The 13,931-nt window shown below is 35.0% G+C and overlaps 1 protein-coding gene across 2 annotated transcripts; it reads right to left on the bottom strand.

The window, feature by feature from the left end:
- Positions 1 to 291: 291 nt before the first annotated feature.
- Positions 292 to 6,014, bottom strand: LOC112276525 (uncharacterized). Of its 2 annotated transcripts, XM_073530938.2 has the most exons (5): positions 5,433 to 6,014; positions 5,158 to 5,280; positions 3,996 to 5,025; positions 3,751 to 3,819; positions 292 to 3,603 (listed from the first exon to the last, which is right to left on the bottom strand). In XM_073530938.2, the coding sequence occupies exons 1-2, from the start codon at positions 5,750 to 5,752 to the stop codon at positions 5,169 to 5,171; spliced, it is 432 nt and encodes a 143-aa protein (XP_073387039.1). In that variant the 5' UTR covers positions 5,753 to 6,014; the 3' UTR covers positions 292 to 3,603; positions 3,751 to 3,819; positions 3,996 to 5,025; positions 5,158 to 5,168. The 2 variants fall into 2 exon arrangements, with proteins under 2 accessions (XP_073387039.1, XP_073387038.1); XM_073530937.2 differs by having other exon boundaries at positions 3,751 to 5,025.
- Between the last annotated feature and the right edge of the window lie 7,917 nt (positions 6,015 to 13,931).

The raw sequence follows: 13,931 nt of genomic DNA on the forward strand, positions 1-13,931 counted from the left end.
TGAAGTGATTTTTTTTTTTTTTTTTTGGATATTAAATTTAATTTCTAACATTTAAATGTAATTTGAAAGTAATTCAATGGTTCAAGAAGGAAGTATTGGTGTTCAAAGTTCAACATCTAAGTTGGAATAAGAAGCCATCTAATATCCAATAGGATTATCATGCATTTTTCTCAATTGATAAGTGCAAACAATTTTTAGTATTTCCTTAAGATTATTATTATTTCTTTAAATATTTATTTTTATATTTTTGAAAGATTTTTTGTTATTTTTCTTTTGAAATTAGTTTAGGACTTTTTTATTTCTTTTGTAATTTCTTTAAATTTATTTTTGATTGATCAAAGTTTGATTAGGATTATTAAGATTTATTTGAAGTTTGTTTAAGATTCTATTAGACTTTGTAGGATTATTGTTGCATTTCTACTTACCTTCTACACCTAAGTATTTAATGAATTTTCAAGCAAGAACATACATAATACGACAATGGTTTAATTAATATTTATTGAGGTTTCAAAACAACTATAATAATTGATTAAGATTTATCTAGGATTTTTTTGAGATTATTTAGGATTTATTTAGAATTTGATTAGGATTTAAGATTTAATTAGAATTTCATTAGAATTTAGGATTTTATTAGTATTTAATTAAGATTTAATTAGGATTTATATTTTAATTAGAATTTAATTAGAATTGATTTAAGATTCTATTATAATTTTATTAGGATTTAATTAAGGTTTAAAATTTTGTTAGGATTGATTTAAGATTTTATTAAAATTTGATCTAAGATTAGGATTTAAGATTTGATTAGGATTTGATTAAAATTTTATTAAGATTTCATTAGAACTTGGTCTAGGATTAGGATTTAGGATTTTATTAGGATTTGTTAAGGTTTTATTAAGATTTTTTTAGGATTTCATTAAGATTTGGTTAAAATTTATTTAGGATTTTTTGAGGATTATGTTAAAATTTGATTAGGATTCAATTAGTATTTTATTTTTAGTATTTTATTATATATATTCTTTTAAGGTTAATTTATGATTTATTTATGTTTTTTTTTGTAAATTCTTTGAGACTTCTTTTAGAATTTAATTAAAGATTGATTAGCATTATTATAATTTAATTAGAATTTACTTAAGATTCTATTAGAATTGTTAAGATCTTCTTATTGTAAGTTTAATTTTACCTTCTATAGCCAAGTGCCTAATGCATTCTCAAGAAAACTTCATAAAATATGACACCATCAAATAATTCATTATAACTAAATAGATCTTCAAACTCAAACTAAGCCTTGCTACTTCTTTTATATGATATAAGTTGAATTGATTCTCTAAGGTTTCTAATAAAAATATAGAATTGATTATCAAGATAATTTTTTTTCTTTTATGTAATGGAAAATAATCCGTATAGTAGTAAAAATTGCCATCTACAGCAATTGATCTACCTATTAGATAGACATACAAATTGCCTTTATTAAAAGTAGCTTCTTTGAAAAAATATATCTTTCTCAACTAAAAGGCTTTGTTATTGATAATTACAAATCTAATGTCTACAAGCTACATCTCAATCTCTATAGATTAAAACAAAGCCTTCATGTCTAGTATTATCATATTAATTGCTATTTTTATAGCAAATGCATGATGAAATCCACAACAGATTTAAACCTCTACTTCAAATATAACTATCATGGAACTATTATTCTATTTTTCTATATAAATAACCTCAAATTTATAAGAAATAGCATAGATCTCATTAAAATCTTGAAATAGCTATTCATAAGAAAATTTTACATGACCAACATCAGAAAAAATTAAGAAACTTTTAAGAGTACAATACATGCAAACAAAATTTGGCATTCTATTGCACTAATGCAAATACACCAAATTCATTTTGCAAAAATTTGACATAGAAGAAGCTCACCTCTCATACATATATTTGAATGAAAGAGTCTAATTGTCGTAAGACACAAACACACCACTATGCAATCTTCATCTATACCAAATCTTTGTAAGATATATCTACTACTTAACAAAAACTCGTTTCAACATTGTCTTTGTCATTGGACTCTATAGTCACTACATCAATCACCTTCAATAAGTTCATTTACAAGCAGCCCAAGGCATACTTCATTATCTATGCTATCATCCAAACTTGAGTATTTTCTTTGTAATAAAAAAGAGAATTATTTCACCTCCTACTCTAACACAAATTATAACCAAGACCTAGATGGTCACATCTCAATATCAACATTCATATCTCTACTTGCCAAGATTTCAATTTCATAGCATTTAAAGAAGCAATCTTCTACCTTGTGATTCTTATGCAAAGCCAAATATAGAACCTTCCCTCAATATACCTACAAAGCTATTTGATCACAAAGATTATTTCAAGAATTAACACAAATTATTCCTACATTAACTTTTTCAACTATAACAACTAAAGCATAATAAAAATTGCTTACAATTCTATCTTCTGCAATAAAATAAAACACTTCAAAATCAACGAGTATTTCATTAGATGAAGGATTAAGTCAAATAATATGAAAGTAGTATACATTCACACAAATTATCAACATGCAACGAATATGCTTACAAAATCTTTGCAAAAAAAACAAAACTCAAAATTGCTAGGGATTGCTTAAACCTTTAATTCTTTTCAAATCTCTCATACCTCTCTTTGTACCTTCTTACAAACTCATGTGCCTCTTGTAAGCTTTATAAACTCTTATAAACTGCACACTTGTAGCCATTGACCATTTATAAACAACCTTTCTAACTAGTATACACTCCAAGACAAATTTCAACTCATATTGCGTAATACCAACCCTCTAATGACTCCTCTATTCTAAAAATTCTCTTCAACTTCTACCTCAAACCTCCAAAATCCTCCCAAGACAACTTGGCACTTCTACCAAATTGCTCTCTCGCAAAACTACTTGATTCACCTTTTTGCATGACATGGTCTACAACCTCCTACACCAATGCAAACAAACAAACTTCCAAATATCTTGCCATCTAAGCAATTCCACACTAAAGCATCTCCAACAATGCCCACAAGGACAACCACAATGCAAATTGACCCCTCACCATTCTCTATACCAACAATGAAAGGGAGGCTGCTTCAATCATGGGGGAGACTCTCTGATCTTGCCCTCTTTACTATTCTTTCTTCTCTGTTAGTTAGGTTATCATCCCTTCTTCTTTGAATCTCTTTGTTAGTACTTAGTCTCTGTTTTCAACCTTTTTCCTTGAGCTGTTGGCCCCCACAGTGAGACTTACTAGTTTAGCACTTACCTCATCACTCTTCATTGTGATAGCATATCGGCATCCATGTTGTCTGTTGGGACCAAATATTCCATTGCACTCGTCACTCTTGCACTAGTCAAAAAAGGTTCGTATACTTTTGATCTGACAAACCCACACCCATTCCCATGGAGTGAAAGAGACAAAAATCTTCCTCCTATTTTGTGCATATAGAGAATCCTTCTATCTGATTTTGGAGTCTCGGAAATCAAGTTACGGGTTAGGTTCTCCCAAAGATCTGAAGCTCTATTCACTTAGAATATCTGTGGGCTACTTTCATCCAAACACAAGCGGTGGAGTGTGCCACCTGCGCCACAATCAAGGAATTGGAAGGTTAGATAGAGTATTATCACATAAGAAAAACAATCTACTTACTTTTTTCAGGATAACACACAGATAGAAAATAGAACAATTGAGGAAATGTGTGAGCATGCATTGCTTCAGATAGGCTTACCGCTTCTCAGGAGGTTGACGAGTCCGTCGTAGTAGAATCGCCACAACCTTGTGAACACTGGTCACACTACTGTAAATAAATCCAGAGTTACAAAATCTCACTCTCGAAAAGAAAACCTGCGCAACTGCATTACAACTGTAGAAGCATGCCTTTGCACAGGAATTGGGCAGTTAAACGAACTCAGAAAACTCCCTTGTAATATCAAACATTTGTACTACAACACATTAGTCATTTGATCCATTTACCTCGCAAGAGGTCGGCAGTGAAGCTTTATAACACGACATGAAATATTACTTTAGAGAATATGTTAGGAAGGTGGAATAGTCAACACAGTCCATCACACTCTCCGCCGACGATAGCCTGAATGCTGGGGCCCAAAGTGCTTGGCCGTTACTGGCAACGATGTGGCGGTACGAGTACCTAAATATACCCCACCACCGCCAATTGAGTGTACATAGTATATACAAAGTCCAATACGGTACTGGTATGTATGAAAGAAGCCAGTAACGGCTAAAGGCTTCAAACGTCGCACTTCAAACCTGCTGACCTTAGTATCAGTCAGGGATTGAATTTCCATGCCACGTACATGCTGAGGAGACGGTTACCAAGTGGCTACACCTGAAACTTGCTCAGCCAGGTAGTGTGAAGGAGCTACCACCATGACATGGAGAACAGGGGCTCTGTCGGTTTGTAACCGCGTCATGGCATTAAAAATTAACTTTGAATGACAGGAAAAACACCTTAAGCTTTGAGTAGATCCCTGATTGTGAACACGTACCATAGAGAGAGCATACACGTCCAATCCACTCATTCGACTGGAGTTCCAGACATAACAGCATACACCATTCGTGGACGGCAACCAAATGATTCGCGTCGTCTGTCTTGAAGAACTGCTGTTAGGACTGTTCTTTTGTTGATTCATTGAGTGGTACTAGTGCAGAATCCCTGGCATGCCGTGCAGCTGAAAACAGATGTTCGTACTGTCACCTAGAAGATGATCGCCGCAGCCCCTCGTACGGGGGGGAGGGGGGGACAGATCCCTGATTCCATGGTGAGGAGCCGATAAACCACCACTTAAAGCTCTTTGAAAAGTTTTCGCTTGTCCAACTAAATGCTTCTTGCCCCTTGCAGAACTTTTCAAGCGAGAGGACTGATCCCCTGCCGATAAACTAGTTGAGCAGCACATCGTTACAGATTCTCAGATCCTCACACTGTCCTCATGCCTGAGGAGTCCTTACTTGCAAAGTCCTAAGGTCACCATAATGCTGGAATGTACTGCAAAATTAACACTAACTATTTGTGTCAGTGGAATTTTCGGGAGCTAACTGGATAATGAAGATGGGTTTATTTAGGTCCGTTTTATAAAGCAACTTAAATTGCAGGATCCTCGAATAGCTCTCGACAAACCTCGCTGTTCATCACTCGCAACTTGATTCGGCCCAGTGCCATGGATACGAGGTGATCATCTTAATAGCCTGTTTATCACTCGCAACTTGATTCGATCCAATGCCATACAATGGAGATGAACACCTAAATAGCCATGAAAAATGATTACATGTCAGTACTGATGTTTTAATACATTGAAATTACAGAGAAAAGCGTTTGAATTAAAACTGTTAAGCTACAGAAATTCGTGGACCTCTAGATTACAACAATAAGAAATAGTATCATTCCAGTTCTACCTTTCAAATGCGACAGCATCTGAAACGGCTCTCCAGTCGACCAAAGAAAATAAGGTAAGGACCTCAGAGTTTCTGAAGAATGTTTGCAGAATTCCTAACGACGCATGTGTACACGTTTCTAACCACTGTTGCAGTTGGTTTAAAGTACTGGCAGGTACTAATACGATCTCTGAACAAGGCGGTACATTGAAGTATCTGTTACAAGTTTTTGGCAACATGCAGGTGTTACAGCATCTCCTGTGATCCCCTGTGTACGGGTTCAATAGTGGAGAAGCTCCTCTGCATTTCGAAACAGCATCTCCACCATTGAAGTTGTGCATATAAGTTGCAGAAAAGGAAGCGCAGGAGAAGCTCTTTCACCTGTAAGTTGCCAAATAATCTGTTGGAGTCAGTTAATTATACTGCTCTGTGAGGTTCGTCCAGAAAGAAAAATATTGCATAATGGTGAATAACAGATAAACCTTGTGAAGAAAACAAATCTAACCAAAGAACAGTATGAGAAGACATAAAAGAATAGTCTGAATTATCGACAAAGTACTGTTAAAGTAAGCCATCACTGTCTGGACACAAAGTCAAAACTATAAGAACGACCTTTGTAACGAAAGACTTCTTCATAGGGGTTCAGTAAAAGAGAAGACAGATTTTATAGCTGCAGTTTGCGAGAATGTTATTTGAGATAATTGAGTTGATCAGCGAACAATATCAATAAAACTGTTACTGTGACGAAAAAAGAAAAAAAATCATATTATCTAATGTGAAGCAGAGTGCAGTGCTATCATAATGACAACGGTTGGAGTTCGGTGACTAGAGCATTTGATTTTAGGAAACTTACGTTACGTGTCAGTAACATGAGAGGATCATTCCAGAGAAGTTGTAATCTAGCGAAATACTTCGCTATTGAGAAAAATTATTATTATTATTATTATTATTATTATATAACTAAACATGTTAATACGCAAGGGAATGTACAGACTGCAGTGACGCAATCGCCTTTTCAGGGTCTGTAAAGTCTGAAAGCGTCTCCATGTGCATTCAACGTGACTCCTCAAGTAGACAAGATTAGGCAGACAATGCACGAAAGGAATTTTGAACTAGGAATGCATTAACCATGTTTTGAAGGAATCTGGAAATCTCCATTAAAATTCCAACCACGGGTTTCGTCATGACCTCTTCGAGAAGCATACGTTATGAATTGCTCTAACACCACAATCATCTTCGCAGTTGTGTTCCTGCACATGTTGTGACGGCGATAATTAGACTACATGGCGCAAATTGAATATCCCGTGAGTTTTAAAATCTTGCAAAAAGAAATACCAGCATCTCGCGATATGAAACGTCCAAGTTCGTAATGTAAGTCTCGCATCAAATTACGTAGTCTTCCACCAGACGTGAGGTACGTAACCAGGTGTTGACATGAGCAAGACTGTCAGCCTTTAAAGCCCTGTTTCTCTCTAATCCTGTATCCCTCGTAATTACACGAAAAATTGTACAAGGTATTAATGTTCAGCATTCTCCATGAAGGTATCAAGCAAGAGTAACATGCACCTACTAGTTAACCTAGTTTCTGGTTGTAGTATCCGGTGAATTTTTCAGAAGGGGTTGTTTCAACGTCTAATGTTGATGACACGACATAGATACTTCTTACACAGCTATCCTTGGCGACAGAAGCCCTTAAATGCATTTCTAAAGGTGTAATCATGCATTGTATTTATGTAGTTACACTAAGAGAAACGTACAGAAATTCATGAATGACAATCAAATTGATATGATGTCCCTTCCAAACTCCTCTTGCTGATGATGCCTAGATTGCAACTTAGGTGACAGTGACTACGGGAGTCTCTAAGCTTGATATAGTTGATAAGTTCTTTTACTCTGAATCGCTCCCTTTCACTACTGTAAAGAGCTCTTACAGTGCAATGCTTGATACTTCATGTTGACGAATGCATTAACCACAAGAAAATATACATAGGCGGTGCACACAAATGTAACGTAGACACAATTATCTGCACTTTTAAGACTAACATTCAGAGGTCAACCTCGTCGCTAAGTCGATGTTGTTCAAACGCAATCTGCTCACAGGAGGTACTTCCGGCAACACCTTCTTGCCAACAATCGTTGGCGGACGCTGCCAGTTTGGATTCACCTAATTACCATGGAACAGCTCAGTATTGCAATGCGATGTTTACTAATGAGAGACTCATGACCTTATTTCCTCCACGAAGAAGTAAATCATTATCACAACTGAAATACAGAATAGAAGATACTAGAAAATTTGAACACTCTCCAATGTGGCACTAGAGTCCTGGTGACACATCATTGCCTTGTTTTGTGCCAATAATGAAGTTACCACATAGCCAAATACTTCAGGTCTCTAGAGATCAAGATCAAACATTACTTTGAACCACTACGACAAACCACAGAAAGTTACGATATCAATTTGTAGATCGACAGATCTCAAAGAATCTAATTCTTCTAGACAATAATACATACCTGCGTAACTTTCACCAGTGCTCTTTTCCACCGCCAAGCTGATGCATGCAGTACAGATGATGAGATCTTTGATATCGAGCGAAGTGATTTTTCGCACTAAAACCACGGCAGATGGAGTTTATTCTTTCCGCAGCTACTGATAAAAAGCTAAGGAATATCTCAAGAACGACTACAAATGCCTACTAATTGCAAGTTGTACTCTTTTCAGATCACAAATACCTTGCTGACCTTCAACGCATCTAATAATAATGCACGTTGACTGATGATTGGGAGTACGACCACTAACAGATGCGGATATACTTCCGCCATACTACCACGCGATAGAGTGTTATGAAGTGACTGTTGTCCATCCAGGAATTATATACAATCAAATAACATGCACACAGCACACCAATCAAGGTTGATACTTACAGTAGCCAAGCAACTGGCTGTCCTTGAGTTTAAAGCATCAATGATGCAGACGTAACATTATGATTCGCTTCACTCGTGCATTCTGATGTGTATGAATACTGCTCTCGAAAAAACAACAAAGAAGAAAAGAAAAAAGCAAGAAAGTAGAGTAGTTGCATAAGTCCGACTCCTCCGAAATCAGAACGGCGCTTCTAAATGGATACTGACTTCAACTTGGATCACTAATCTGGACGAACTACATGCGAATGCTCAGAACTGGTTCCATGTTCAACAAAGCAGTTGCCTCTACACGAAGATTGCTCTTCAGTCGCCGTCTAAGAAATTCTTGTTGAACTATCGAAGAATCTAGCTAGAGACCAGCTCTACTAAAAGGAGAAGAATCCTGATCCTGGCACCGAACTTAATCAATTGTTACTAATCCTGTGATTTCACAAACCTCTACATTCAGTAACAAAGCCCTCAGAACAGCATGACACATGGTAACTACATTCTCAAAGAACATTTAAATTAGAATATGACTACCGAAGCAAAATTTAAAAGAATCCAAATGCTTAAGAGTATGATGCATGAAAATTTTCTCAGATCACCACTATCTAACTGAAATGGCAACAAGGTCGAGACTAGTTGACGATCGTTATGGTCGTAGCTAAGTGCTGGACGCAGACCGCACACTGTGGAATTTCTAGCTGATCATCCTTCGCCATCTGATACCAGAGGATACGGTCTCTCGACGAAGCAGAAACAGTAAAAAAATCTAGCATACAAAATGCTGCTCCATCAGTGAGGCATAAGCAGTCTCCATGAGGTTTTCCGTACATTTGAGAGATGTTTCGTTGTTTGGTTAACAAGCTGTAGATTCTAAAAGCGCATGCCGCGTTACGCATATTCTCGTCGTCAGCGATAGAAACACATTCGAGTAGGGACTGGAAAAGAGAGAGTACAGCCCGACTACTGTTCACCATAAGACACTCAAAGTGGTCGTGAGTGAAAAGTCTGGGACTGTGCTCTCTCTCTTCGAACCCCAGCTTGAATGTAGAAAAAGGTGAGTTGGTGTCGTGAGCCAAAATGCCGGTGTGCGGTGCCGAGCTTCCTTGCCACGTTGGTCAGTTATTGTGTTGCTGTGGTCTTCTCTGGTCTAGAACGGAAATGCACCCAGGTTGGAACAAGAAGAGAGAGAGCACAGCCCGTTCCAACTGAACATCGGCCGTTGGGCTGTACTCTCTCTCTTCTGATCCCAGCATGAGTGAGAAAATTGTGCAAAACCAGCCATACACCATGAGCTGATCATTTAAAAAGGATGGAGTAACTTGAAAACACTGATAACGCTCTGATTTAACACGAAATACCTGCAACACCATGCATGCACGATGATTAGGCTGCTTCAACAGTGCATGCGTTTAGGGGTGTAGGAATAGTCAAAGTAAGAGATTTAAGAAAAGATGAAAGCAAAAATGTCTTCGATGCTCAGATATATGGGCAAGACAGCAAAGCTAGCTCGACTCTTTTTGTTACTATTGTTGTTTAGACTGTCTGGATCAGAAAGTATTGAACAAGAGTTCCGTAAGGAATCGGATCGTTGCACCACGCCTGCGGAGATGGCAGTTGAAACATGTGTCGAATCAACGTATTTTCAACTCGCGATCCTCCTTTCTCGAATTAGGACACAAACAGCACAAAATCTGAAGGGAACGTGTCGGGTTAAAGTTACAAGGAAACCAAACAACCTCTGAATTCATGTGTTCATCTTGCAGGTAAAGAATTACCTTGACTAACTCTGAAAATGCATACTTACCTTCAAAAACCAAATTGCAACTCATGAGGCTTAAAATTGCAGTGTATAGAATTCCCCTTCAAAGAAACAACGGCTTCAGAAAAATCCACACCCAGAAAGGAACTCTTCAGACGGATTGTCCGAGGGTCGCAGCCACTGAAACAGTCATAAATATTTCCAAAAAATGTCAGAAATCATCCTCGGTTCCAGCCGAAGGTTCTTTCCCCCACCTTCTTCGCGCATGATAACGCCTAAGAAAGTATAAAACACGCCCCAGGCTAGCTGCCTGTCAGCCAGCACCTGGTGCATGTGCTGCGGAAGCTCGCCTTCCTGACAACCGGCATCAGCCCGGGACTCGGGTGCCCAAGGACCATGCGGAGGTCACCATCATCACCACATGCTGGAAATCAGCATCAGACCTTCTCACCTCAACCGCACGGCGATACCGACTCGACCCAAGGACCACGAGCCGACGTACTGCGATAAAGTAGCCACAACTCGCCTGGAGGCCAGGCGGACCAAAACCGAGAGAAGCTGCGATGAGAAAGATGCCGGTGTCAATGGACAAGGCGCAGGTAAGAGGACCCAAGCCGCACCAGCACCACCAGCACCAGCAAGATAAGCTGCGATGAAGAAAGATGCCGGTGTCAATCGTCAAGGCCCAAAGACGTCGGGGATGTCAGAGAGCAGGGCAGAGCACGGCCGGCAAGGTGCAGCGAGGACGGGAAAGCTCCGCCTGCGATTCGGTCTCCGTCCTGTTGTGCAGGACACATGAGCAAGAAAGTGGCGGAGGCAAGTAAAGATGAACAAGGCAGTCGTCTACGATTTCTTTCTACTTCTCAGGGTTCAGTTCGCCCATATATTTATACTCTATTCTGCATACGGCATCCCGACCGTACCCAATGCTCCACCGGGTCGGGCCGGGCCACTTTTCACCGTCGGTCGTAGCCGGTCACGTCGCCGGAGGTTTCCATCAGCGGCGACGTTATGGGCGGGGGCGCTCTTGGAGCGGCATCCCACACCCCCCCCCCTTTCCAAATGGGCCTTCCCCCCGCACGTCCCCATTCCTTGCCTACCCATTCCCGCTTTTAGACCTGGTTTTCCTTCTGTAGACCCATCCCGGTAATTAGAAACACTGTGTCTTCAAGTTACCTTTTTACTTCCCCGTTTGCTTTTCTGGTGTTCGCTAAGTAACTTTTATGCATCATTTTTCCCGCATATCCCTTTTTACCACGGAAGCCTTTTTACCAGTGGAGAATTTAGCCTGCGAATCATTTCTTACCATTGTTAACTTTTTTATCTCCGTGAAATTAGGAGACACGTCACTCACAAGTTGAAGTTGTAGCTCTGTTCACACTGGGCAACAGATGTCATGTGTGAGAATGGTAGCAATTTCAAATAACAAATAATATAATAATAAATTTAGAATAAAAAGATGAAACACATTAAACGCAATGTTTTTTCTTCTTAAGCTGCAAATTATGCTGTTTAGTTACTTTAAGAGTATAATATTTTTTTATCTTTAGATAATATTCTGTCGTCTTGCAAGTAGTAGTCACCACTTTACAATCATTTAAAAAGTACTTAAAGAAATAGTATTTTGAAATCCACTTAATTATTTGTTAAATATTATTTTTAACTCCAACTGACTAAAAAAAGATTTAATTTTTAAATTTAATAAAATTTTCTGACTTTATTGTATGACTAGCATTGTTACTAAACATTCAGTTGTTTAATAATTGTTTTTAAAAAAAGATTTCCGTATTTTGATATTTATGGTTGCTGATTCAATAAGTGAATTTTAATCTCAGATGTTTTTCATTGTGAATTAAAATCAATATATTATCACTATTCAATTATCTTACAATACGAAATAAATCAGTATTCAAAGAACCAAGTCATAGTTTGATTTTTACAATATACAATATATTTAAAAAATTGAAAGTAGAAAAAAAAATCATAGTAATGTGAGATTCTTTGAGATTCAACTTTTAAAAATAAAATCATGCCCTTGATCTTTTACAGTACAACATGTATGAAGCATTTTAAACTAAATATTATTTAAACAATCTCAAAATATAAAAAACATAAAAAATGCATTGAGTATATTGAATATTATAAATATATATATATATATAATTAAATTTAAAATTTAATATATATTTATTAATGAAATCTAAATCGATTTTTTTGAAATAACATTTAAAAAATTAAAAATAAGTAAAAATAAATCCAAAAAGTAAAAATAAAATATAAATAATAATACAAAAGACATAGATGTCAATTTTATTATTTTATTATTTTTTATTTTATTCAATAAATTTTATAACATCAGACACACTAAAGTCATCATTCAAAATATCAATGTGAAAAAGATATATATGTAGATGCTTCTCATTGTATTTACAGATTTATTCAAAAATGCCATTCAAATGACTACACAAAAATTTATCAAACTTTGTCAAAATATCAAAATATTTTGTTAATTGGTCTTAAAGATTTTAATTCTGCTATGAGTTTTGATAAACACTTAGATAAATACTTTGAAAAAACACTTTTAAACATTTTATAAAATAATATTTTAAGTTATACTTATATTTTCAGATCATGTAACTAATGTAAGCACAATTTTGTATACTAGTAACATAAACATGTGCATAGTTAAATGTAATTATATTATTTTTAGGTGTATTTTTTAAAAATATATAGCAATATTTATTTTCAAAAAGATAATAAAAATAAAAGAAAATTTACTTTTACATAATATATGATATAGAAGTCATCTATATTTTAAAAAATTATATAAAAACTATTAAAATTTTATATTATTTTTATATTAATTAGGATTTTTTTAAAAGATGTTTTTAAAAAATTAAAAATATTTATCTATTTCAGAAAAAACTTTTTCATATAATTTTTTGTATTAGATAATAATTTTTTATTACAAATGCTATATCAGCATACAAAATAAATGACTATTACATTGCAAGTTTTGAATTTATAATTGCAAAAACATTAGTTGCTTTATTTATTTTATAAACAACTAAATTAATGTCACAAAACTAGATATAAAGAATTTTTTTATTTGAAAAATAAACAAAAATTCTTATTTTATGTTAAATGGAGTAAGTCTCTTTTTAAATATATTGGACAACTTTTTAAAATAAATAAAATTTGGATTTTAAAGTCTCTAAAAGTGATTTTTTTACAACTTTCTCTTTGGACCCAAAAATAAATAAATTGGTTCAATTCTTCTTAAATAATTACGATTTCTTAAATTGTTTTATAAATTATATATTATAAATTGGTGGCTCACATAAACTAATTTGATTATTATAGCTATTTTACCACTTTTCATTCATATATTTGATAAATTAAAATTAAAAAAATTAAAAAATTTATTTCATGTAATAATTAAGAATTATTAAAGTAGATTATGTTATTTAAGGATTTGTTTTCTTCATATATATTCACAGAATGAAAATGATAATTTAAGTTCAATATCAGATTATCAAAATATAAAATTTAAGGTGTTTGATTTATGATATTCAAAGTACATGAATTAGAATAGAAAGACACATCTAAATCAGAATTATGTTCAAGTTATGCATTTATTTAAGATTCAAATGGAGATATTATTAATCATCCAAAGTTTGAGCTATTTTTTTATCTTCAAGTTTAACTAACTTTCATATTATAATCCTAGTTTAGACACAAAAACAATAAATCTCTCTCTCTCTCTCTCTCTCTCTATATATATATATATATATATATATATTTGAAATAAATACTTTCAAATTTATATATAAATTTATTAAAGACATCTT

Source organism: Physcomitrium patens, chromosome 24 (genome assembly GCF_059467195.1).
Source record: "Physcomitrium patens ecotype Gransden chromosome 24, ASM5946719v1, whole genome shotgun sequence".
NCBI classification, from domain to species: Eukaryota; Viridiplantae; Streptophyta; class Bryopsida; order Funariales; family Funariaceae; genus Physcomitrium; species Physcomitrium patens.

Excerpts from the sequence above, each read along its gene's own strand:
- LOC112276525 (XM_073530938.2), bottom strand. The coding sequence starts at position 5,752 with ATGCACAACTTCAATGGTGGAGATGCTGTTTCGAAATGCAGAGGAGCT. Across the intron at positions 5,281-5,432 it reads GATGCTGTCGCATTTGAAAG|GTGTTCATCTCCATTGTATG; the intron begins GTAGAACTGGAA and ends ATGGCTATTTAG.